Genomic DNA, 27,083 nt, shown 5'->3' with positions numbered 1-27,083 from the left:
GTTTTATCATTGATCAGGTGTTTTTCCAGACAAACACAAGGTCAAGTGTGCCGCTGGTGCTTCAAAGACTAAAAAGAGCTTGGAAAACAAAAGCAAAGACAGTGATCAGTTATCCAGGGGCACAAAAATGAGATCCTACTGTGCAAACCAAAATAATAGTTGTACAGAACTGGTAAGAGGACTGGGGGCGGACTCATATAACCGAGCCCAAATAATTGGGGTGAAGGCTGCCTTTATGCACCCAACAGAATAGCTCGGCATGGTACCACATCATCAGCTGTAGAGAGTCAAAAGTAATTGATAAGGAGTTAGTCTTCAAATAAAATGAAAGACGTGAGCAAAGAACTTCAACATGAGAGACAGAAATAGAAACCATAATCGAAGGAATAGGTAAATTCAATTTGGAAAATATGATCAGTGAAAGATTCCTCAAATATTCTTCAGCTTCCACTTATTTGAATAAGAAACCCTCAGCATAAAACGGATGAAGAAAAGCAGCTTTATAAACTACACAGATGATACGCTAATCTGGACAGAAGAAAGGCAGCAGTAAAATTGTCTTTCAGGGCAATTTCCAAGTTCAACAGCTGTGTCAATTGTTACCATGAAACAACTTGGAGAAAAATAAAATCTAAAACCAAGCTTGAAGTATTTAGTCTGCCATAAACCGTAGTTTATGGCACGTAAACAGAATCCTCACCGCCTTAATGGATGGCAAAACAAATCCTGCTCCAAAGTTTGAAAATGGCAGTGGTTAGACCTGCAGTGCAAATGTAAGAATCGAAATCATTGTGATCACATGACAAAATCAAGCCAAATGCCCCTTTTTCTTCTTCCAAATACAGATAACAGGATGAAAGAAAATAATGCAAAAACCAATGTGTGAGCTGTAAATGCAACCTCACTTGCATCCACCAACTTCTGTCACATGCTTCGTGCCCCACCAGTTGATCAGGGAATGACAGCAATGCTTCAGATTTAGTTACATATATTGATGATATTACAAGTACAAAATCATTTTTAATTGATTGGGAACTATATAACAGCTTACACAAACAAAATTTATAGACAACAAAGACGAGGCACGTATCTGAGTCAAATGGAAAAACAATAATTGATTTATCCCATGCACAACTGCACATGAAAATGTTGTATAGCATTACTCATTCTGTTTTTCTTCCAAATCATCTACAAAGATAATACTAAAATAGAAGAGCTATTAACGGATCCAAAAGGATATATTTGACTTCGATAATTGAACAAATTAATAACCTCATATTTCACAACTAACCCCTGATTCTCGTATCTGTTACAGCAAATTTTGCTACAAAAATATTAATATTAAGAGAAAAAAAAGGGGAAAGATGGAAGCTACTCCTCACCCTAGCCATAACTTGATATATTTTACCGCATGAATGGCAACTACAGAAGAAAAAATAAATAAATAAATAATAAAAGGTTGGTCAGCAACCAAATGCAGACATCTCAAGAAGCAGAGCTTTGACGGCCTTCAAATTCTCTCCTAATGACCTCAAGCACAAGCTCATTCCAAGTATCAACAGGACCGGGCATGCACCAATGCAAGCAATCCTGGGGCGGGGGCTTCCCATCTGGGCTTCGCTTGGTGATCTTATTTGGGTCAGGACTCCGGTATGGGCCTGGATGTCCATCATGGCGGTATGAAAAAGCTTCAGTGATATCCATCAACTTCAATTTTGATTTGTCCCTCACCTTCTTCATCGCCTCGTTGAAACCCATCACCTGCTTCTCATGCATTATATTAGTAAAGCCATTTTCCACCAATTCACCATCCAAGGCAGGCTTTACCTTTCCAGTGCATGATCCACCTGTGTTCCAGGCCCCACCCTCATAATGATCAGGTGAAAAGGAACGGACAATGGTCAGGCCGGTGTAATTAGGATGAGAAGCAATGGCAGTGAGAATTGTTTCAACAGATATACCAAATGCTTCAATGTTGTTAATCTTCATCTGGCGAGACTTGTCTGGCCACCACAGTTGCCCTCCTACAATCTCATTGTTCAAGACATAGACTGATTGCTTAGCAAACCAATGTCCAGAAGAAAGGACAATCACGTCAAACCTTGGGATGAATTCCATGAAGTTCATGTCAGGTGCATCTAGGTGGAGCTTGACAACACCCTCAGGAGCATAATCTAACTGTCCAGATGTTTGGTGGACAAGCCATGAAGACCATATCCGGACAATAGAGGTAGATGTTGACTTGAAGAACCACCGCTGCATTTTTCGACTCCCCCGATTCTTGGGAGCTTCTACCTGAAAATATGCCATAAAAATGAAACAGAATGGCCTAGAGTAGTGTTCTAAAAGGAACATTCCATGAGTAACGAAACACCAAATATAAATGGCGGTAGCAATTAACAAGGTTATGCTGAGTCAAGCGTGGAACATATTTTTTACAGCCAAGCCCATGCCAAGCTTGTAGATAGTTTATATTATAAAATGAAAACTAAAACTCTCTCCATGAAAAGTCAATTTCCCAAGCTAAGTAAGACTGCCAAGCTATGCTTAAATATATTGGTCCTGGCTAGGCTTCAATTTAATGCATGCAAATAAGAACACCAGGGAACAGCATGATAAGAAAGAAATGCCAATTATCTAAAGCAGGACTACCATCAGACATGGTATTCCCCAAAACAGTCCAGGCCTCAGTAAGCACATGTGCATGTCTGTGAGAGGGAAGGGTAGAGAGCAAGACTAGAAACATTAGATATTTTTCAACATAATTTTAAATCAATGACTAGACTTATGATGTAGTAAGAGGGAGGACATACAAAATAAAGATGAAGCATTGTATGAAATCAAAATAAAGAGAGATCAGGCTGATGGCAGCTGAAATGGTCTAAATTTCTAAAGCTCAAGACAGGACCAGAATCAAACTGGCCTGTATTATCACCAGACGGCTGAACACAAATGTTGTACACCTTTTAAAAAATATTCAGCTTATTTCTCTTCTTAGTACGATAACATTTTAGTATCTTAAAGGCAAAAACAATGGAGAATAAAATATTCCTTGCTTATTAGAAAATATTCCTTACTAATTACACCAAATTGAAGGACAAAAGCATATAAAAAAACTAAGATGAAAAAATCTAATATGCTATTACATAGCATAACTAGGGAAAAAACTGTGAAAGATAAAAAAAGTTGGTTGTAACGAGGATGGAATTAACCTGCTCCAACATCCAACTTATGTCTTGCCTTATAAGAACTGACAGAGTGGTTTCCATTTACGTAAATTCACAGGCATAAAAAGGGTATCGAATAACTTGAAATCAAAATGTGAATGGCCATAGGAGCAAACTGCCGACTCTAGATTAAAGTAGAACTCATTTGAAAAAGTTGTATAATTGTAGAAGGTATAGATGATTGCCTGCCATAAAATGCACAGCATTGATTCCATCTGGTTCCGAGCAACTGAATCACCAATGAATGCCAGTGTCTTCCCTCTCATCAACTCTAAGAATTTTTTGGCATCAAATCGTGGGAGGTCACACTGAGAAGGTTTCCATCGCCAGTTTTCATAATCCTGGTCTGGCCTCCCATTCCCCTGGCAGTTCTGCATCTGCGTGACAATAGGACATGTGTTGTTCGTGTATAATGGTCCAGAAGAGTCATGAAACCAGCGTCCATGATACAGATCGCAGCCTATAAGATGAAAAATGAGAAGCAAAATTTTTTTTATAAATATCAAACTAAAGAAGTGACAAATGAAAACATCTGTATTAAGCTAGAATAGCACTTGCAGAAGACAAGGGGAGGGCAGATAACATGAGTTGCACATTTGGCACACTGACCAAATAACCTCCAGTGGGAACAAGAGATTTATATAATATGCTAGGATGAAGTTAAAAAAGATTTGACAATGATCCAACTTTCTGAGGATACTACCCTTAATTAGGTAGAATCCTGTAAAAAGAATCATAAAGCCAACCCCACCTAGTGAACTTAAGGCTCGATGGTTGATGTGGTGGCAGTTGTATCAAACTAAAGTAAGATTCATTTAATAACTGTTTTGCCTTTTACTACCTTCTTTTCAAATTTTTATTGCAAGACAAAATTGTTGCTGTTAGCTATGTCTACCATACAAAGACTAAAGAATAGTGTGTCCTTCCAAGGCTGGAGGAAATGAATATAATCAGAAGACTAAGAATAGCAACCCCTGATGAGCCAGACTTTTACATCTTTCTCATTAACTGCCTCTCAATCAAAGTTGAGAACCTTTCAAGCAAGATATTTCTTGTCCCTTCTTTATTGTTTTTTTTTTATCAAACAAAAATACTGCATCATTAAAGAAATTATGCCAATTGAGGCATCTTCCAAGTACAAAAGAAAGCCAAATCTTTTATAGATTTATTTGAAAGGAGAGTCCTACATTGTCTCAATGTAATGTTATGAATGAAAAAAATTCCTATAAATAATAGAAGATAAATGCTTCCTAAAAGAGAAGTGATAAATCATAAATATTCCAACTCATGACAAACACAGCCAATTATGAGTTTACAAATGGCAAAAGCCCTTGCATTTGTACAGTCGATGATCGGTCAAGAATTTTGACTACATATTATGCAAAGCAAGACAACAAACTGGAACAGAACCATTGGACAAAAAAAAATATAGATATACCAACCAATGATAGCTAGAATGCAGATGTGTGGAACATTCTTGTTCATGAAACAGGAACAGGTCGCTGTATGGCACTTGCTCTAAAATGTGGTATGTTAGGAGTATAGTTATGTAGATATATCATTGAACAATATGTAATGGTGCTTGTCTGTTTTGGAGAGGATGTTGAAGCGTTTTTAAATCTAGAAGAGATTTTCTTTTGTTAAATACATTAACAATGACTCAAAATAGAATTATAATGCGAAAATTCTCCATTTTTAACTAATAAAAAAAAGTTAAACAGAAAATATTGAATTGAAAAATTTTGGATATTTAATGTCCTGAAATGAAAATGTACCACGTTTTGAAATGTTAGTACCAATTTGTGGTTTGCTAGGTGTTACCATTTTCGGAACTATTGCCAACAATCACAAATCTTCCTTGGACAATAACTCACTTCCCAATACTTCGAGGTCGTCTGGAACCACTTGTAGAAGTGCTTTTCTGAAAAATTGCTGAACCTAATAAATGCAAAATTGCTGAAAGTAATGTGTTGTTTGGTCATCTCTAGAAATAAGTGTTGATTAAGTAATGGTGTTTGGATACTCAATTTTATTATGATTGCTATATGAAGATATTAGTATTATATGAATAATATTATTATATTTCAACATATAATTAATATGTTCAGGGAGAATATGGGAAACAAAGGAGAGGAGACAAGTGGTGGCATGGTCATTGAAAGAAGAAGGTTCAGGGAGAGGGAGGGAGGGAGAGAGAGAGAGAGATGAAGAGAGGCAGAACACCAATGCGGCGCACCAGCAGATCCAGCAGTGTGGTGACTTTGAAGGAGAGGTTCTGAAAATAGCCACCGCAAGTATTTATAATTACAAAAATTGCCACCAGCAATGAACGGTACCTGCTTACAAGTGGCCAAAAGCTATCCCTCATTGCTTCTCGAAATTCACTTTAAAAAGTGCCACTTTTCAGCACTTTTTTCAAAAGCACTGCTTTCAAAACATGCCAAACACCATTCTTTTTTGCACAAGCACTTATTTTAAGTGATAAGTCTTATAAGTGCAACTGCAATAACTGCTGCCAAAACGGTATCTAAAAGGATTTGGGATTCACAGCTTAGTTAACCACCCTCTTGAGGAGATTTTGACTGTGTATTGCTACAATACAGTCTGCAAATATGTTTGAACTATAATTAATTGTGATTAACTCTGCACCAAAAAAAGAGCAAGAAAAAGGAAAAAGGAAAAAGGAAAGAAAAGAATCATCACCTTACATGTAGGATGTTGTACGATGTTTGGCCCATGAATTGCTCTAGAAATTCAATAGATTTGAGCACCCATTATATAAGTAATAACCCTCCTCATAAAAGTAATCAGCTTAATTTGCAGGACTCGCTACCATACGGGTGTACATTATAATTGGCTTGCAAAGACCAAATCCACCATTAACCATGATGGTGGAAGATCATTTTAGATAAGCAGGCAACCAATTTTGAGTTCAGAAAATGATCAAATTTTGAATAGAGTATAAATTTTCACTAAAACTATTTGGCATATAATCCAAGGCAATGGATATTAAGTCAATATTAACTAGCACATCGCACAAATAAAAATTATAATATAATTAGATAAAATTTTACATACAAAATTTAATGGAGTTAATACTCAGGTTTTATTGATAATAAGAGGCATGTATTGAAATTTGAAATGGATCAGGAGAAGTTTGAGAAGAGTGAAAGGGTATCCTCAACATAGATTAGGATAATAAGCCACCAATGAACTAATTTTTTTAAAAATAATAAATAAATGTAATAAAATTAATAATGTAAAATTTTGAATAATCTAGGTAAATAGTTTAATAAATTCATCTTAAGTTATTATTGAAAATAATTTTAAAAAATTAAAATTATTTTAATACATTTGATAATTAATAAGTATACAAAGATTTTCAAAAAAATAAATCAAGGATAAAAAAACTGTTGATGTTTAGAAGAATTTTTTTTAACTTTTTTTTTTTTTTTAAAAAACGACAAATTTTAACTGTAAATCGAAATAATATTTTTTTAAGCAAAATATACACTTCTCATCCCTATTATTGGCCAACTTTCAATATACACTTCTCATCCCTAATATTGGCCAACTTTCAATATGCTACATCAATTTTCAATTGTTGCAAAAGTCTACTAAACATTCTACTATGTTTCAAAGTACCCAACAACAACAACAACAACAAAATCAAGCCTTAGTCCCACTAAGTGGGGTTGGCTATATGAATCATTTTCCGCCAATTTATGCGATCATGGACCATTTCTTTTAATAGATTCAAGGATATTAAATTCTTACTCACTATCTCCTTCCAAGTTATTTTAGGTCTATCCCTACCCCTTCTACTGCCCCCTATAGTAACTAAGTCACTTTTTCTCATAGGTGCACTACAAGGCCTACATTACAAGTGTCCATACCATCTGAGTCGTCCCTCCCTTATCTTATCTTCTATAGGAGCTACACCGAACTTACCACGAATATGTTCATTCTTTAATTTATCTTTCAATGTTATATCACTCATCCATTTAAGCATCCTCATCGCAGCAACTTTTACTTTTTGGATATTATGCTTCTTCGTCGCCCAACATTCCGATCCATATAGCATAGCCGGTCTTATAGCTGTCCTATAAAACTTCCCTTTCAATTTTAAGGGTATTCTACGATCACATAGCACACTTGAAGCACTTCTCCATTTTACCCAACCTGCTTTAACTCTATGCATTACATCATTTCAATTTCTCCTTCAGCTTGCATAATAGATCCAAGGTATCGAAATCTACAAGTGCTATTTATTTCATCATCATCAAGTTTAACTTTGTCTCCAATATTCCTCCTATCATTACTAAAATTACATTAAATATATTCTGTTTTATTTCTACTTATACCAAAGCCTCTAGATTCCAAAACTTCTCTCCATAATTCTAACTCAGCCTCTACTCCATCCCTAGTTTCGTCAATTAATACAATATCATCTGCAAACAACATACACCATGGAACCTCCTTTTGAATACTCTTAGTCAATTGGTCCATCACTAAAGCAAAAAGATAAAGACTCAAAGCAGATCCTTGATGTACACCTAATTGAAAAATCTCTAGTTTCTCCATCTATAGTCCTTACACTAGTCATTACTCCATCGTACATATCCTTAATGACATTGGTATACCTACAACATACACCTTTTTTTTCTAAAACCCACCATAGAACTTCCCTAGGTATCCTATCATATGCTTGCTCAAGGTCAATAAATATCATATGCAAGTCCCTCTTCTTTTCCCTAAACTTTTCTATTAATCTTCTTAAAAGATAAACAGCTTCTGTGGTAGATCTCCCAGGCATAAAACCAAATTGATTTTCTGAGATCTTCGTTTCTAACCTTAATCTTTGTTCAACTACTCTTTCTCAAAGTTTCATCGTATGACTCATAAGTTTAATTCCCTGATAGTTATTATAATTTTGAATATCTCCTCTATTTTTGTATATAAGTATGAAGTGTTTCCTCCATTCATCTAGCATTTTCTTAGTTTTTACAATTGTATTAAATAAATTAGTTAACCATATAATTCCGTTATCACCCAAGCATTTCCAAACTTCAATTGGGATGTTATCTGGTCCCATAATTTTCCCATTTTTCATCTTTTTTGGTGCAAACTTAACTTCGTTAACTCTAATTTTGCGAATAAATCTTATATTTTTAGTCTTTTTCTCATTTGACAATTCTAAGTTTAAGCCTTCTATTTGGTTTTCGTTAAACAACTTACTAAAGTAACTTTGTCATCTTTCTTTAATATCTTCGTCCTTAGCCAAGACAATATCATCCTCATTTTTTATACATTTTACATTTCCTAAGTCTTTGCTCTTCCTTTCTCTAACTTTAGCAAGTTTAAATATATCTATTTTCCCTTCTTTTGTACCTAATCTGTCATACAAACTATTAAATGATCTATATTTGGCTTCACTAACGGCCCTTTTTGCATCTTTTCATGCCTCCTTATATTTTTCAAAGTTATCTCTGTTTTTACATTTTTGCCACATTTTATACCAAATTTTTTTTGTCTTTATGGTTTTTTGTACATCTTTATCCCACCACCAACTTTCTTTGCTATTCGAGAATCTTCCCCTTGATTCACCTAAAATCTTTTTTGCTATCTTTTTAATAGAACTAACTAATCTATTCCAAAGATTATTTGTATCTATCCCATCCTCTAAGGTCCAATCCCCATCTTTGATCATTTTATTTTTATATTTTATTATATTTTCTCCTTTTAGGTTCCACCATCTAGTTCTCCTACACTGGTTTATTTTATCATTTTTCTTCCATTTATTAATACATATAGCTAACACTAAGACTCCATGTTGTGTGGTTAGGCTTTCACCTGGAATAATTTTACAATAAAAAAAATCAGTTTGACTTCTATTTTGTCCACTTTTAAAGGTTATTAAGTGTTCTTCTCTCTTCTTAAAGCAAGTATTCATTATACTAAAATCATATGACATAACAAAGTCTAAGATCATCTCCCCAAACTCATTTTTGTCTCCATAACCATATCCTCTATGTATCCTCTCATAATTTTTATTATCTCTTCCAACGTGTCCATTCAGATCTCCTCCTATAAACATTTTCTCATTCCCTAGTACGCCTTGTATGATACTATCCATATCTTCCCAAAATTGTCTCTTAAGATTTTCTGCTAAGCCAACTTAAGGAGCATAAGCACTAATGATATTTATTATCTCTTATCCTAATACCATCTTGATTTTTATAATTCTATCTCTTACTTTAGTTACATCCACAACGCGATCTTTTAAGTTTTTGTCTATAATAATGCCTACTTCATTCTTATGTTTTTCTTTTCCAGTGTACCAAAGTTTAAATCCTGATTTATCGATTTCTCTAGCTTTCTCCCCCATCCACTTAGTTTCTTGAAGGCAAATTATATTAATTCTTCTTCTAATCATTGTATCCACAATTTCCATGCTTTTACCCGTAAGTGTACCTATATTCCAAGTTGCTAATCTAATCCTAATTTCCTGAACTAACGTCTTTACCTGCCCACGTCCAGAATGATACAGGAACCCTCGCATATTTGACACCGTACCCGGGCGCCGACACGGCGCGTCGCTTCAGGGCGATGACCTAGCCCACCCTCGCCCACTTTTCGCTACACCCGGGTGGTTCAAGTGCAACGCGTCGCTCATAGGGGACGCCCTAGCAAATATTCGGTAAGGATTCATATCCTAGTGATCTGACAAATTTTACGCTGGCTATCAGCTACCTAACGCAACTCTCCTCCTTAAACCGGGCTTGGGACCGGCTGTGTGTAAAAAAATTAGGACATCAAGTGCATCACAGGCGGAGTTATGTTTCAAAGTACCCATACACTTTTAATTCACATCAACAAACAGAAAAACACCAAACTTGCTCTGAATTTGTGAGACAAAAGTTTTTATATCTTCTGTTTGCTGTTTTTGCCATTTGTAATGAAAATTGTTAATTTTAATTTTACTAGAACGCCCATGATCTATTACCATACAGTTAGTATATCTGGCAACTTCAGCAATAAGGGCAGTTAAAAAAAAAAAAAAAGGTGTCCCCGGGCCATAAGGCTCCCCGCTTCACGAGGGTAAGTTGAGAGTCATCACATTTCATGTTTTATTAGTGAAAAAACAGGAAAGGAAGGCATTGAAACGAATTGAAGCCAAAGTTTGACATTGAAAACAAATTTTAAAATATATATGGAGCAAAACAAAACAATTGAATGTTTAGAGACCACATTCAATGGAGGACCACCTATATCCCCTAGGCCACCCATTCAGCACACGTATTTTAGGCATAGGCTTAATAAGGTTTAGGAAACATGTGTATACCTCTTTGTACCTTTTTTAGGAAGGCATTGAAACAAATTATGAAGCCAAAGTTTGACATCGAAAACAAATTTTAAAATATATATAGAGCAAAATGAAACAATTGAATGTTTAGAGACCACATTCAATGGAGGACCACCTATATCCCCTAGGCTGCCCATTCAGCACACGTTTTTTAGGCGTAGGCTTAAGAAGGTTTAGGAAACATGTGTATGCCTCTTTGTACTTTTTTTAACAACTTCTTTTAGTGTTTGTAATTATGTGTTTAGTTGGGTCCTATTTGTAAATATGTGCTAGCTGTATTAGTGGTTTAAGTGCTGGACCTGCTAGTGGATGTATTAACTTGTTTGGATCAGATTATAGTTTCCCTCTCTCTCTCTCTCTCTCTTGCAGGTTCCATTTTTCTTCTTCTTCTTCTTCTCAACTCAATCTCCACATATAAATTTCCATACTTGTCCTATATCAAATTGGTGTCAGAGCCTAATTCACTTCAGTCCCAGACTTCACTGTTGCTGTTCTTCCATCAGATTTGTAACTCCTACAACAATCTCCATTAAGATCCATCCAAAAACTCAAACCACATCCACCACAAAACTGCATTCTCTAACAGGTCCTTCGCCATCGCAACAGACACCACCGAAACCCATTCCCCTTCAATATCATCTCCATCCAACAAGGGGTTGGATGGCCCCCATGTGCCACCCAGAAGCTACGCCAGCCAGCAGCCCCTCTAAATCCCCAATTTCCTGCATTTTTTTTTTTTGCTAAACCTCCATCGTCAATGGAATCCCCACCCCCTCATCTACCACCATCCAGGACCCCATCAAAGGAGGTTCATCTTCAGCAGCTCACACACTCCATCCCACACGCATGGGGATGTTGCCAGACTTCCCCTGTTTTGCCCAGACTCGTGAGAAATTGCTTCCAGCTTCAAGAATTTGGATTTTTTACTGATATTTTGAAGCTTCCTGAGTGAATATTGACGTATGAAGCTTGATTTGCATTCCTAACGTCAAACACAGCCTAATCTTGGGCTAACTAAGCAAATTTCAGGGTTTTGACACCTTGTTAGCATTTAGATCAAGCACCCACTACTGTTACTGTTTGAAGGCTGTTTTCTTGAGGATCTGAGAGTAGGGACCTGAGAAATTGCTGGACTTCCATTAGAATTTGATGGTAAACTCAATCTGTGCTCAAATTCTTGGCTAGGCGATCAAACTCTCACATTTTCTTGACTATCATTTGTATGACTAAGGAAAACTTGTAATTGCATAATTGCAAGTTTCTTATTACCTTTTAAAAAAAAATCTGCCCCCTTCATTTTGTAAATTACCCCAGTTAACTCATCATTGCATCCTTGTTCATACCTATACCTAGTCATTCCATGTCACCATTTCATGTGAGACAATGTCCATTCATATGCATTATGTTTTGTAGCTTCATGTGTGTGCGTTGTAGTAATTTTTAGGATTCACATCATTCATAGTCAAGCTTAGCCTTCCTCAGCATCATTGCAGCATATTGCATTAACCATGGTCACCAACAAAATCATTGACCCCAATCCCACTGAACTTGCACCAAATGACACCCAATCCTTGTCTATCTGATTAGACAATTCAGGAGTTCATGGACTCCAAAGGTTTAAGCACCTCACACAGCAGCTTGACCAAGTCCTGAAGATGTTAGGTAAATGCCCTATTGTAGAAGACATAGAGCCATCAGTTAGGCACCCTAACAACTCCCCATATTCAGTAGGGTCAGCCCAGGGTATCCTTCCTACTCCTGGGGTTCCTCTAGCACCTTGTCATATGATTATATGAATCAGGCTCCAAAACAGACCAACCTCAGGTCACTAGAGTCTAGGTTTGAGGAAGGTAACCTTGAGGAGTTTAATGATATAGGGTACCAACCTAGGCAAGGAGAGAGGGCTACGGAGATGTTACAAAAAAGGTAAAGGCGGATGTGTGTGCCTATGATGGAAAACTAGACCCAAGCTCCTTCTTAGATTGGATATCGGAGATGGAGGATTTCCTTAATTGGTACCACATAAGGGGTGAGGACAAAGTTCGGTTTGCCAAGATGAAACTTGTAGGACCAGCAAAAGTATTGGCAAACTGTGCAACAAACCCTAGAACAGTAGGGTGTGTCAACAGAACAGCAAACAGCAAAGCAAAAGATTTCTTTCCTTACTTCAGCCCACATTTATTTCCTAATATTTCAATTCATTATTTTGTACAGTTAGCATATATTTAGTTTACATGACTACATGTGTAGGGCTTGACAGATTATAGATTACTTGTATAGGGCTAGAATCATGCAAAACCTTATTTACTTTCCATGTATAGCATACTGGTAAAGTCTATATAATATACAGAACTCAAGGCCAATTCATTCGGCCATTCACAAAACATTTGACATGGTATCAGAGCCAGCCGAATGCTAGGTTTTTTTTTTCCCTTCAATTTTTTGTCTTCTCAGTTTCGTGGCTGTTGTAACTTTTGTTTTCTCTTCTGGAATTTTTCTCTGTTCTTTCGGTACTTCTATAGCTGCTATCAGCAAAGCAGGTTTCTGGGTTGCTATTTATTCCTCCAGTTTATGTCCTAGTGATTCTCGGCAAGCAGGCAACAGTTTTCTGTTGCTGCTTGTGACTTTCGGCAAGCAGGCACAGCAGGTTTCTGGTTTGCCACTTAGTTATCCAGTTTCTGTTGGTGTTTGTGACTCTCGGCAAACAGGCAACAACTTTTTGTTGCTGTTTCTGGCACTTATCTTCTCGGCACAGCAGGTTTTTGGTTCAAGATTTAACTTTTAGTGCAGTGTTTTGGTTCAAGATTTAACTTTTTAGTGCAGGGAGGTTGTTCTTGGTTTTTCTTTGTACCTGCGTTGTTTATTTTGGGCTTCTAGATTTTATGGTGGTCTGTTTCTTTCGGCACAGTCTGTTTTTTTTTTTTTTTTTTTGGCTTCTCGATTTTCTCTATTATTTAGCATGGACTCCGCACCTGTGTGTGCCAAGTTTACAAGCAACAATTATTCTACGTGGGCTTTTCAGTTTGAACTTTTCCTGAAGGGAAAAGATCTTTGGGGTCATATTGGTGACATGGATTGTGCACCCAATCCTGAGAAATCCAAGGAGTCCGCAGCTTGTCCTTCATGGGCTATGCTTGACGCTCGAATTATGTCTTGGCTTTTTGGCTCAGTTAAGCCACATATTGTCCCCAACTTGCAACATTATCGCACCACTCAATCCATGTGGACTTATTTAAAAATAGTATATCATCAAGATAACAGTGCCCGTCGTTTTCAGTTAGAGCACACGATTGCCATGTTTCAACATGACAATCGTTCCATCCAAGACTATTATTGGTTTCTAACTCTTTGGAATGAATATTTTGACCTTGTTACTTCGGATGTTCCTGTGGCTTCTCTTCCTATTATTCAACATCTTCACAAGACTGGTCGTCGTGATTAGTTTCTTATGAAACTCCGCCCCAAGTATGAATCTGTTCGCTCGTCTCTGCTAAATCACTCTCCTGTTCCTTCTCTGGATGTTTGTTTTGGTGAGTTACTTCGTGAAGAACAACGGCTTAGTACTCAAGTTACTCTAGCAGTATCTCATTGTAGTTCCGGGTCTGTCCCTGTGGCTTATGCTGCTCAACGACGAGGACTGCTCACGCATTCTGGCACTTTGCAGTGTTTTTGCTAAAAAGAATTTGGACATATCACTACTAATTGTTCCAAGAAATTATGCTCTTATTGCAAGAAGAAGGGTCACATTATCAAAGAATGTTGTATCTGCCCGCAGAATCGTCAGGCCTAGGCATTCCAGACTTCTACTAGTGTACCACCCACAGTGACTTTGGTGGCCCCTGGCTCTTCTTCAGGTGACTTCTCTGTTCCTGCACCTCCTCCAGCGAATTACTACACACCCAAAATGGTGCAACAAATGCTAATTTCGGCATTATCAGCAATGGGGCTCCAAGGTAACAATTCTACTAATCGCTGGTATGTGGACTCGGGCGCCTCTAATCACATGACAAATAATCCCACTACCTTGTGTCATGTTCAGCCCTACACTAGTCAATCTGCTATTCAAACTGCCAATGGCACTTCTTTGCCAATAGCTACTATTGGAGATGTCTCTTCTAAGTTCACTAATGTGTTTCTTGCTCCTTAACTTTCCATGAATCTTATTTCTATTGGTCAATTAGTTGATGACAATTGTGCTGTTAATTTTTTTGGTAATGGTTGTGTTGTGCAAGACCAGGTAACGGAGGAGCCAATCGCAAAGGGACCTAAAATGGGGCTCTTGTTTCCACTACTTTTGCCTGTTCTAGCACGTTCTCCAGTTTCTTCTATTAAGTCTTTTGCTTGTAATAATGTTTCAGATCTTAGTATGGTGTGGCATCGACATTTAGGCCATCCCAATACTCAAATCTTATCTCATGTATTGAACTCCGGTTTACTTCATAATTAAGAACGTTCTTCTTTATCTCTTGAGTGTACCTCATGCAAACTTAGTAAAAGCAAAACTCTTCCCTTCCCTTTGCATGCTAGTAGAGCTTCCCAGCATTTTGAGCTTATAAGCTTATCTATAGTGATGTTTGAGGACCTTCCCCGGTTAGTTCACATGAAAAATTTAAATACTATGTGACTTTCATTGATGATCATAGCAGATTTACTTGGGTCTACTTTCTTTGCTCTAAATCTGAGGTTTTTCGTACTTTCGCTGAGTTTTTAGCGTATGTTGATAATCAATTTTTTGCTTCCATTAAGACATTATGCACAGATTCTGGTGGTGAATATGTGTCTACTTAGTTTCAGGCATTTTTGGCTTCCAAAGGCATTATTCATCAACATTCATGTCCTACTACTCCCCAACAGAATGGAATAGTCGTACGGAAAAATCGTCATCTCCTAGATGTGGTCCGTACTCTCTTGCTGGAACCCTCTGTTGCATCCTTGTTCTGGGTTGAGGCTCTAAAAACTACTACTTACTTGATTAATCGTTTACCTTCTCAAGTCCTACTCATGAAGTCTCCCTATTTCTGTTTATTTGCTAAGCAACCTAGTTACGATAACCTTCGTACCTTTGGTTGTGTATGTTTTGTTCATTTACCTCCTCATGAGCAACATAAATTATCTGCTCAATCTGTTCGATGTGCATTCTTGGGATATAATGTGTGTCAAAAGGGATTTGTTTGCAATGATCCTACATTACATCGTACACGCATTTCTAGAAATGTTATTTTCTTTGAAAATCAACATTTCTTTCCTATGTCCTCTGTACCCTCCTCTCCTACTGTGATTCTCCCCTCCTTTGAGGAGCAGTTCTTGGATCCTCATCCAGTTAGTTCTCGTTTTAAACCAGCTATTGTGTAGCACCCCCACCCACACTCTCTTCCGATAGCTCATCTAATATCTGATCCTTCCACGCTCCAAATTCAGTCAGTTGCAGCACCTCTAGAGCCTTTGGTACGGCGCTCTTCTCGAGTGCTTGTACCCCCAGACAGGTAAGGCTTTCCCTCTTCAAGTTCTGGTAACTCTGTTTCAGCTCTTACTGCTGCATTGTCTAATTTCGATATTCCCACTTCCTACTCACACGCTGCCAAGCATGATTGTTGGCAACAAGCTATGCAGGACGAAGGACGAAATTGCCGCTTTAGAGGCCGATCAAACTTGGGACATTGAGCCTTGTCCTCCCACCATTGTTCCTCTCGGTTGTAAATGGGTTTACTCAACTAAGGTCCAATCTGATAGAAGTCACGATCATTACAAAGCTCACCTTGTTGCACTTGGGAATAATCAGGAATATAGTGTCAATTATGAAGATACCTTTGCTCCTGTGGCTAAGATGACTATTGTTCGTACAATTATGGCTATTGCTACTTCCAGTGAGTGTCCACTACATCAGATGGATGTCAAGAATGCTTTTCTTCAAAGGAATCTTAAAGATTTTCTTTATAGGAAGCCACCCCCAAGCTTGTTTCCCTCTCCAACTTCACAAGTGTGTAAGCTTCATCATTCTCTTTATGATCTCAAACAAGCTCCGAGGGCCTGGTTTGATAAGATTCTGCACCACTTTATTATAATTTTCATTCAAACAAAGCAAGTATGACACTTCATTGTTTCTTCGAAAATCAAACATGGGTATTATTGTTCTTTTGGTTTATGTTGATAATATTGTGATTACTGGTTCCGATTCTACTTTACTTGCTCAGCTCAAGACTCATCTCTCAAAGTCCTTTCATATGAAAGATCTTGGGTCTCTCACATATTTTCTTGGTCTTGAGGTGAATCGTAGTCCCTCAGGTATTTCACTCAATCAACATAAGTATGCTAATGACTTGGTGACCACAGCTGGCCTTCAAAAGGGTAAATCTGTTGATACTTCCATGGGATTAAATGTCAAGCTTTGGAAAGAGGAGGGTAACTTACTTGCTGATCCCAGTTTATACCGGAAGTTGGTGGGTAGTCTTGTCTATCTCACCATTACTAAACCAGACATTTCTTTTGCCGTACAGCAAGTCAGCCACTTTCTTCCAACTCCTCGTCATCTTCATTTGGCTGCTGTCCGTAGGATCATACGCTATGTTCAGGGCACTTATGCCTGTGGTTTATTCTTCCCTGCAAGCAATTCTACTCGCCTTACTGCTTATAGCGATGCTGATTGGGCTGGTTGTGCAGATACACGTTGCTCCATCATTGGTGGGCGTGTGGGCTTAGATGATGCATTGATCTCTTGGAAGAGTAAGAAGCAAGACAGAATTTCAAAGTCATCGACGGAATCTGAATACACGGCGATGTCTCTTGCTTGTTTTGAAATTATTTGGCTTCAAGGCTTGCTTGCTGAGCTAGATTTTTCTGAAACCAATCCTACACCTTCACATGCCGATAATATGAGTGCTATCCAGATCACGGCCAATCCTGTCTATCATGAGTGCACAAAGCATATTGAAGTCGATTGTCACTCTATCCCATGGTTCGAAATCGCGGTCGCGGGTAACGTCACGTAACGGTCGCGGGTGTCGCGGGACGCGGGAGACGCGGGTGTTACGTAACGGGAAGCGGATGTAACGGTCGTGAATTTTTTTCACGCATGCACAACCATGCCAAAATCGAAAAATAAGCATGAAATCCATTAATACATGATTTTTAATGAATTTTAAAGATCTTCATTCAACCTACAAATGTTTTTTAATAGGCATTATGATTTTTAGATTAATTTTAGTGCGCTGTTTACAAACAAAAAAACATATTTTTTTTATAATTTACATTACTTTAAAATTTACAATTTAACAAAATAAATATGGAATTGTAAATCTTACAATTTAATTATTTAAATGGTAATAGACTTGAACTTGAGTCACTTAAGAGTTGAGACTTGACTAATTGTGTACAAATTAGAATTTATTATAAATTGTAGATCTAATATTAAATTATTAATTGTCAAGGACCTCAAGGTATTAAAAAAAATATATATGTAGAATATTAGTTAATATTTTTTTTACTAAATCTGTACTCTAAGTTTCTAAGTTCTAAGTTCTAGGTTCTAACTCTCTAAGAGTCTAAGTAACTCTATAAATTTTATATTTTAAAAACTTTACACTATTTTTTTTATTTTAATTAATAAATTCCACTTATACAATCATTATTAATTTACAACTGTTAATTTATATTCTAATTAAATAATAAATAAACTAAATTTATATACTAATTATATTTATAAACTGAAATTATAAAACAAAATTTACGATTTATATACTAATTAGTAATTAAATAAACTGAAATTTATAATTTATATAAACTATAAATTGAAATTATAAAACAAACTAAATTTAAAACTGAAATTTACAATTTATATACTAATTAAATGAACTGAAATTTACAATTTATATACTAATTAAATAAACTAAAATTTATAATTTATATAAAGCAATAAAGCATAAATTGAAATAATAAAACAGAATAAAAGCAATAAAGCATTAATTGAAATAATAAATTACATACCCACTGGCCACCACCCACTACCCAGTTACCACTTACCCAATACCCAAAACCCACTCCCAACTTCCACTCCCACGGAAGTTGCGAGCCTGCGCTGCGAGAGAACTGCTGGCCTGCTGCAGCTGCAACCTGCAAACCTCCAAATTTTGGAGGAATCGAAGGCTTCGAATGGAGGAATCGAAGGCTTGCTGATTTTTGTGTTCTTGGACGAAGGAGATGAATGACGGACCGAAGAAGACGAAGCTGTACGAAGCAGATTTTGGGGGTTTTAGGGATTTTGAAGCTTCAGATCAGTAGATCGAAGTTGTATGTACGAAGGAGACGAAGAATCGAGGAGTAATTCAAGTGAAGAGAGAACTGAACTCAGCTTGCAGACGACAGATGTAAGAGTTCGAAGGCTCGAAGCTGCTTTTCAGTTCTTCGGACTTTGGAGGATTCAAATGACGATATCAGACAAAGGAGAGACGCACAAAGTGGAGCAGATTCGAGGAGACAAGGTACGCTGTAAGGGGCTTTCGACCGTGATGTGGAGTAACAGACGTTACATTCCGTAACGTTAGTGTAACGGTCGTTACAAGCCGTTACGTCTCCGTAACGGCCGTTACTCATGTGAATTTTTGGCTCGCCGCTAATGCGGCCTATAACGGAATCGGTGACCTATTTTTCCGTTACATAACGGCCGTTATTTAATACCATGCTCTATCCATGAAGCATTTGAAGCTCGTGTTATCACTCTTCCACACATTTAAACTAAATTACAAATTGCGGACATCTTCACCAAGGCTCTCACTCGTCATCGACATTGCTTCCTAAGTAGCAAATTGATGCTTGTTGATCAACCCGCATCAATTTGAGGGGGGCTGCCAACAAAACAGCAAATGGCAAAGCAAAAGATTTCTTTCCTTACTTCAACCCACATTTATTTCCTTATATTTCAATTCATTATTTTGTACAGTTAGAATACATTTAGTTTACATGTAAAGGGCTTGACAGATTATAGTTTACTTGTATAGGGCTAGAATCATGCTAGACCTTATTTACTTTCCCTGTATAGCATTCTTGTAAAGTCTATATATAATATACAGAGCTCAAGGCAAATTCATTCGGCCATTCACAAAATATTTGAAAGGGTGAACCTCCTATTATCTGGTGGGAAGCGATGAGACAATGGTTCGAAAAAGGTACAACCCTCCTTCCTTTAAGAGCTAACTATTCAGTGAGCTTTTGAACCATAAACGGAACACTACTGTAGCCAGCTACATTGATCGATTTGAAGAGCCAATGCTTAGCAATGACATTGTTGAGGTCACACATCACTCTAGCTAGGTTTGTGAATGGTCTTAACGACGATTAGGCAAGAGTTGAGTTGTTCTATCAAGAGTCTTTAGAGATAGCTTATCAAGAAGCTCTTACCATCAAAAGGTACCTCAAGAGCTCCAATAGGTCTTCATCTCACGTGAGTGAGTCACATCACTCCAAATCCTTTCCTTACCGAAGCCCACCATCCCTCAATCTACCCCTAGAGAGATTCTTTGAAGCAAATAGGGTCACATCATGTTGTTTGTTCTAGTGGACCTAGTATTCCTCAAGCTAGTAGCTCATCTATGCAGTGCCATCGTTGCCACACTTGAGGGCATATTGCTGCCCATTGTCCCCAATGAGCCTTAGCTTTAGAGCGTGAGATTGATGATCTACTTGATTGAGAGGATCAGGTTGTATATGCTATTGAGTAGTCGAGAGATGAGGGGGAGCTTGTAGATGATTTTGAGGAGGATGACCACCATGTTAGTGTGATCGGGCGTGTGTCATCCACTACCATGGATAGTGAGAAGTGGAAACAAACCACTATTTTCCACACTTCCATTCATTGTGGAGATAGGACATGTAAGCTAGTTATTGACAGGGGGTAGTAGCATAATTGTGATCCCCAAGGCTGCTCTAGGAAGATTAAACCTTAAAGAACCACACCCTTAGCCTTTTAAGGTGAATTGGGTAAACAAGACAAATCTACTAGTTACCAAGAGGTGTGTTGTACCCATCCAAATGAAAGGACATGGTCTATAATGATAAACGCCCGATGGATGTGGCCCATGTCTTGTTAGGGCAACCACGATTATTTGATCATGATGTAACCAATCATGGTAGGGAAAACGCTTATGCGTTTAGGCGCAAAGATAAGAATATTATTTTGACCCCAACCAAGCCCACCCCAAAAGATCCCAAGTTAAAAAACAAGGTAGCCCATCAAGCCCCAATTCAAAGAAATATTCACTTGTTTGGTCATAGGGCTTTTGAGCAAGAGAGCTTAGAAAACAAGTGCATTTTAGCAATCATCGCTCGAGAGGTTCCTTCTGAGGATCGAGAGTCTTCATGTGAGTACCCACTTGAGGTAGGAGAGTTGCTAGTTGAGTTTTATGATGTTGTGCCTAGTGAGTTACCTAGTGAGTATAGGTTCCTTATCCCTAGACTTGAGGATATGCTTGACATGCTAGCTGGCTCTAGTTGGTACTCCAAGATTGACCTGCGTAGCAGGTATCACCAAATTAGAATTATACCTAGAGATGAGTGAAAACAGCCTTTAAGACCCAAAATGGTTTACTTGAGTGGTTGGTCATGCCCTTTGGACTTTCTAATGCGCCCAACACTTTTATGAGGGTTAAAGACACATGTTTTGCAGCCATTCATAGGAAAGTTCCTAGTGGTCTACTTTGATGATATACTAGTCTATAGTAAATCTAAGGAGTACTTGATACATCTTCATGAGGTCTTTGCCACCTTGAGGGAAACGAAGTTATTTGCTAACCTCAAGAAATTCAGCTTCTTACAAACTAGTGTATCTTTCTTTGTTTTGTGATCTCTGTGCGGGAAGTAAGCACAAATCTAAAAAGGTTAGCGCCATTACAGAGTAGCCTGATCCTCATACTATTATTGAGGTTCGTAATTGTCATGGCCTTGCTACTTTCTATAGGTGATTCGTATGGCAATTTGGCACCATCATGACTCCTATCACTAAATGTTTGAAGAAAGGAGAGTTTCATTAGACCCCATCAGCTGCTAGAGCTTTTAGAGAGGCCAAATAGAAGATGACCGAAGTTTTTGTACTAAGGCATCTGAACTTTAATAGAGTTTTTGAGGTGGCTTGTGATGCCTTTGGGATAGGTATAGAAGGGGTCTTGAGTCAAGAGAGACGTCCTATAGCCTTTTTTTAGTGATAAAGTGTTTTACGTTGTAGTGAGATCTCTCCAACATTGGAGATACTACCTATTACCCCAAGCGTTTGTACTTTTCTCCAATCACCTTGCTTTGCGATATCTGAGCTCGCAGAAGAAGTTAAGTGTGAAGCATGTCGATTAGGTAGAGTTCCTCAACAAGTACACTTTTTGTTCTTGAGCATTGTTCCACTGTTAGGAATAAAGTGGCCACTTAGTTGGGCAATAGTTATTCTCCACATCTTGAGAGTTGGGATCATTTGAGTTTGATCGTCCGAAGGAGGAGTAATCCACTTGTCCTGATTTTGGACTTATCTTTCAGGAGGTGAGTGAGGGCCACTATAGGGATTTTTGTAGATTTCATCATCCAAAAGGTATACCTATTTAGAGGGTACTAGGTTATGCATTCCCCATACTTCTTTTAGAGATCTTTTAGTTTGGGAATCGCATACTAGTCACCTGGGGCAGGATAAAACCATTGCCTTAGTTGAGGGTAGACTTTATTGGCCTTCCTTAAAGAGGGATGTTACTAGTATAGTGTCTCAATGTGGCACCTTTCAGTTAGTCAAATATAAGAGAGACACAACACTAGCCTTTATACCCCTCTGCCATTGGCACACATTCCTTGGAGAGACCTAAGTATGGATTTTGTTCTTGGACTCCCAAAACAGCCTGAGACATGATTTCATATATGTTGTTGTTGACAAATTCTCCACAATGGCACATTTTGTTCCATGTAATAAGATTCCTGATGCATCTCATGTAGCTAAATTGTTCTTTAAAGAGGTCATCAAATTGCATGGGTTGCCAACCTCCATAGTGTCCAATAGGGATATCAAGTTCTCCAACTCTTTTTGGAAGACACTTTGGAATATGTACTCAATATTTTCCTCTGCTTGTCACCCCCAAACTAATGGGCAGACTGAGGTTGTGAATTGTAGTCATGGTGACCTACTTAGGTGTGTTGTTGGAGAAAAACATTGGATTGCGACTGGGTGCTACTTACTATTGAGTTTGCTTATACTATTCTTGTGAATATGTCCACAAGTAAGAGTCATTTTGAGTGTGTATTCGATTACAAACCCCATGCACCCATTGATCTTGTTCCTTTGCCACCATATGCTAGTGTTTCTAAGCCTGTTGAGTCCATCAAATTCATGAGTTGCGTGCTAATGTTAGCTGAAAATTTGCTATAAGTAATAGGGGTGTACAAAATTTACTGAAAAACCGAAAAACAAACCGAAACCAAACCATTTTAACATTTCAGTTCGGTTTTTCAATTTTGATTTTGGTTTCAGTTTTAATTTTATAAAAACTGATTTTTCGGTTTCAGTTTTGATTTGATAAACATATTGAACTGAAAAAAACCGAAAAACCAATTACTTATATTTATATTTTATAAATTTGTAAAGTATTATTATAAATTTTTCATATGACATATATTATAATTATAATTGTCAATAAAATAATATAACCATATAATAATTGCATGCATTAAATAATTAAGTGGACTGATAGTTTAACCCACCAAGAAGATTTATAAAGAAGGGGAGGATCATTGATTGTACTCCTTTCCAATGTGGGACAAAGTAAAAGTGAGCAAGGCTTGCATTGCTTTGAACTGTGAGTAGTGGCTATTGGGAAGTGGGAACAATTTGTCCCACATCGACTAAGGGAAGAGGGGAAAGACTCTTCCTCCCATTATATATACTCAGCACGCAGCCCAACCTCATCTTGCAATTAAATCCAATACAAAATAAGCCGTGGCTGAGTACATACGGCTGGCCTTCTTTGAAGCCTGATCTTAATGGGCTTAGAGTATTGGTAAAGCCCTTTTTTAATGGGCTTAGGGTATTGGGCCTGTATGTAGGAGCCATGTTTTAAATTTTCCTTTCCAATTGGGCCTCAGTTATAACTAGGATGGTCTCTTTATGTATTTAAAATAACTTAAAAACTGAATAAAAACCAAACCAAACCAGTAGTAGTCGGTTTTGGATTCTTTAAACAGTCGGTTTCAGCGCGGTTTCGGTTCATAAAAATTTAAAACCAATGAATTCGGTTCAATTTTCGATTTTAGGCAAAACCGAACCGAATACACCCCTAATGAGTAATATGGATGATAAGTTTGCTGCAGATGTGCATCGTACAACTAGAGAGTTTAATGCAAGTGATAGTGTCATCGTTCGCATAAGACCTGAACGCTACCCTTGCAAAAATGCAAGGTAAGGCTGCGTACTATAGATCCATCATGGTCCGCCCCTTCCCCAGACCTCGCATACGTGGGAGCTTTGTGCACCAGGCTCCCCTTTTTTTTTTTTTTTTTTTTCATTAAAAGAGGTCCTAATTGTGGTTTGGGGGGTTGAGCAAGGGGATTGACTAAGACCTTTTTGCTTGTTCTTCCAATAAATGTCTTGAGTGGATTGGTTCATAGGGTTGTCGATATAGGATTGTAAGAGGGATTGGGATGGAGAGTGAAGGGGTGAGGGTGTCTCATCTTCAGCAATGATACTATTTTCACTTAGATCATAGGAAGTATTTTTTAATGTGATTGATCACTATTTTACAATTATTTAAGAATGTTCTAATTTAAAAATAAGTTTGGGAAAGAGTGGTCTAGCTTGTATTAGTTTGAGTGAGTCTAGATCTTAGGACCTGTCCTCTTTAGCAATGTGGGGTACTCACCGTACTCTAGATTGGCCTTTGACTTATTTAAGAATGCCTTTGGGTGGTGACCTATGTTGGTTGGTTTTTGGAATGCTATGGTGGAGAAGGTGCCAAGACAGGTTACCCCCCAAAAAAAAAACCCTTTGGCATGTTTAAAATTTTAAAAATATTAAAGAAAATGAATTAAGTTTATATTTTTATATTTGGTCACAACAAAAAAGAAATAAAATAAAGTAAATTAATTAATCAAATTTACTAGTATGTGTCATTAATTTTAATTTTTCAAAAAAATTTAATTATATTCAGACAATATTTCATTTTTATAATATCTCATATATATGTAAAGAGAAAATACAATAAAAAGTGATTTTTTTTTTCTTTTTTTCAAAGAAAATATTTAATATAAATAAACCATTGAAATTGGAAATGCCATATATATTATAGGTGGACTCCAGAAGACAAAAAACAAAAAATGAAATAAAAGACAAGGTGAACAATCTTAATTCCCCCACTGCCATATATGCATATAACCTTATGTGTTGAACATATTGGACCCTCTCTCTCTCAAGACAAGGTGAAATAGAAACCCAGCTACCTAGCTAGTTGGCAAATGGAATGGGGTCGCCAGTAATGGTATTCCTACTGCTGCACTACGATTGAAAGCACACACCTAGACCTGCATGGGTGCAATAATGGCCACAAAGGTCGGTGGTGGGCAAAAGTGCAAGCAAGATATGAGGGAGAACCAGCTGGGCAACCCCACTACTCCTACAGCATGCCTCCCCTGCCTGCACTGTGACTGAGAGGTTTATATTAATATGTATATATAATACAAACATCGACATGAGATATTATGGTGGAGAAGGTGCCAAGATGGGTGGAAGGGTATTTTATTCTCTCTAGGTGCGCATATTACCCACATTCAGGAATGTCTTTCTAGTATTCGTCTCTATTTTTTGTTTATTTTTAGAATTCATATGGGGATTGCTAGAAATGTTGAGAGTGTCATGATGGTTTCTTATGGTCCAAACTGCGAAGTGGGGGACAAAAAGAATCATTTGATTAGGTAGGAGATTGTTTTTGGATCTAAATGAGGGGGGTTTGTGTCACAGGCTGAACACTTCACACCTTGTGAAGGACCGTGCAGCACTAGCTAAAGCACTCTTGCTTAGTCAGCCAAAGATTATTGCAATTTACCACAAGAACACATTCACAACAATTGAATGAAACTAAGCAGACGCAATAAGCAATTCATGAAAGCAAATGGCAAGCAAGCGGTAAACAACAAAACAGCATAATCAATTAACAAAATCTCCATAAGCAACGTGTGTTTGGTGAGGGAAGCAAGTAGTCTAAACATGTTTAACAAATGCTAGTGAGGTTTACAAGACTGATGAACAAACATCCTCCCCTAAAGAGCTTTATATGCTATTTTAGCTCTAGCACTAGGAAACATCAAAATGTCCAAGATGTCATACTCCCACTTTACACTACAAGTTACACATACACAAAGCAGAAAACTTATATTATTTATTTACTTGATGGTAACCCATCCCATGCACAAAAGACAACCTATCATAGGTAAGGATAATGCCTTGAACAAGCTTGGCTCATAAAATTTCGTGACATTCGGATCTTGGTAGGACAATGTCCAAAAACATCGCTTTAGTGGGTAAATGGTTTTGGCATTTTCCTATAAAGGTGCCTTCCCTTCAGCATAAAGTTCCTAAAAGTAAACTTGGCTTGCAGGATAATGGGTGGGATGCGCTATTTGGTGTTTAGATGTTCATTTAAGAGTCCTTGGAAGTGTATTTCGCAAATTTACCCTGCTTTCTAAATTTATTATGGCCACTGGGTATCTCGTTTGGTTTTAGGAAACCATTTGGGAGGGCGATTCTGCACTTTACACTTCTTCTCTTCATTTGTATAGGCTGTCCTCTTTGCATAATGATCCTATTTCTTCCTTCTGTATTTCTAATGGGGATGAATTCTCTTCAGATTTTCATTTTCATAGGTCTCTTAATGATAAAGAGGCATTGAGCTCACCTCCTTATTATGTTTGTTGAAGGTAGTTGTCCTTCTTCTAGGACGGAGTTCAAGTATAGATTCTTGATTCTTCATGGGGAGTATTCTTCGAAATCTTTTTTCTTGAGTATTTGACCCATACAAACACATCTTTCCCCCTTCATTATACTATTTGGAAGACCAATATCCCCTCTAAGATTACGGATTTTATTTGGTTAGTTATTCTTAATAGAGTTGACGCTCACAATTAGTTGTAAAGTAGGAGGCCTTTAAGGATTTATATCTAGATGTTTGTTCTTTATGCTTCAGAAGCGCAGGATATATCTCTCATTTGTTCCTTCCATTGTTCCTTTTCATGGAGGGTGCAAACTAATTTATTTGGACTATATGGAGAGAATTGGGAGTCAGGGGAGGACCTATTGGCTATCTCATTTTCATGGGTGTTTTGCTGATTTGTGGGGATTTAGTTGGAGCAGAATGAACATATATTGAAAGAAGATGTCTTTATCTATGCTTAGGGATAAAATTTAGTATTTGGCTTTGCTATGGGCTCCTGCTAGACTACAATTGATTGTTTCAAAAGATTGTCTTTTTCAAACTTCAAATGCGATTGGA

At 37.4% G+C, this 27,083-nt stretch overlaps 1 protein-coding gene across 2 annotated transcripts in view; it reads right to left on the bottom strand.

Annotated features, from left to right (window-relative positions):
• Positions 1-1,114: 1,114 nt before the first annotated feature.
• LOC131146687 (protein trichome birefringence-like 18) overlaps positions 1,115-27,083 on the bottom strand; it is a 28,300-nt gene continuing 2,331 nt past the window's right edge. For both annotated transcript variants that reach the window (XM_058096435.1, XM_058096434.1), the window contains exons 4-5: positions 3,413-3,687; positions 1,115-2,295 (exon numbers count right to left, since the gene is read on the bottom strand). In XM_058096435.1, coding sequence (XP_057952418.1) covers positions 1,486-2,295; positions 3,413-3,687 — 1,085 coding nt within the window. In that variant the 3' untranslated portion in view covers positions 1,115-1,485. The remainder of the gene's footprint in view (positions 2,296-3,412; positions 3,688-27,083) is intronic.

This window comes from Malania oleifera, chromosome 13 (assembly GCF_029873635.1).
Source record: "Malania oleifera isolate guangnan ecotype guangnan chromosome 13, ASM2987363v1, whole genome shotgun sequence".
NCBI lineage: Eukaryota > Viridiplantae > Streptophyta > Magnoliopsida > Santalales > Ximeniaceae > Malania > Malania oleifera.
Note: the sequence above shows the minus strand (reverse complement) of the source record. Positions and strands in the feature narration are given on the sequence as shown.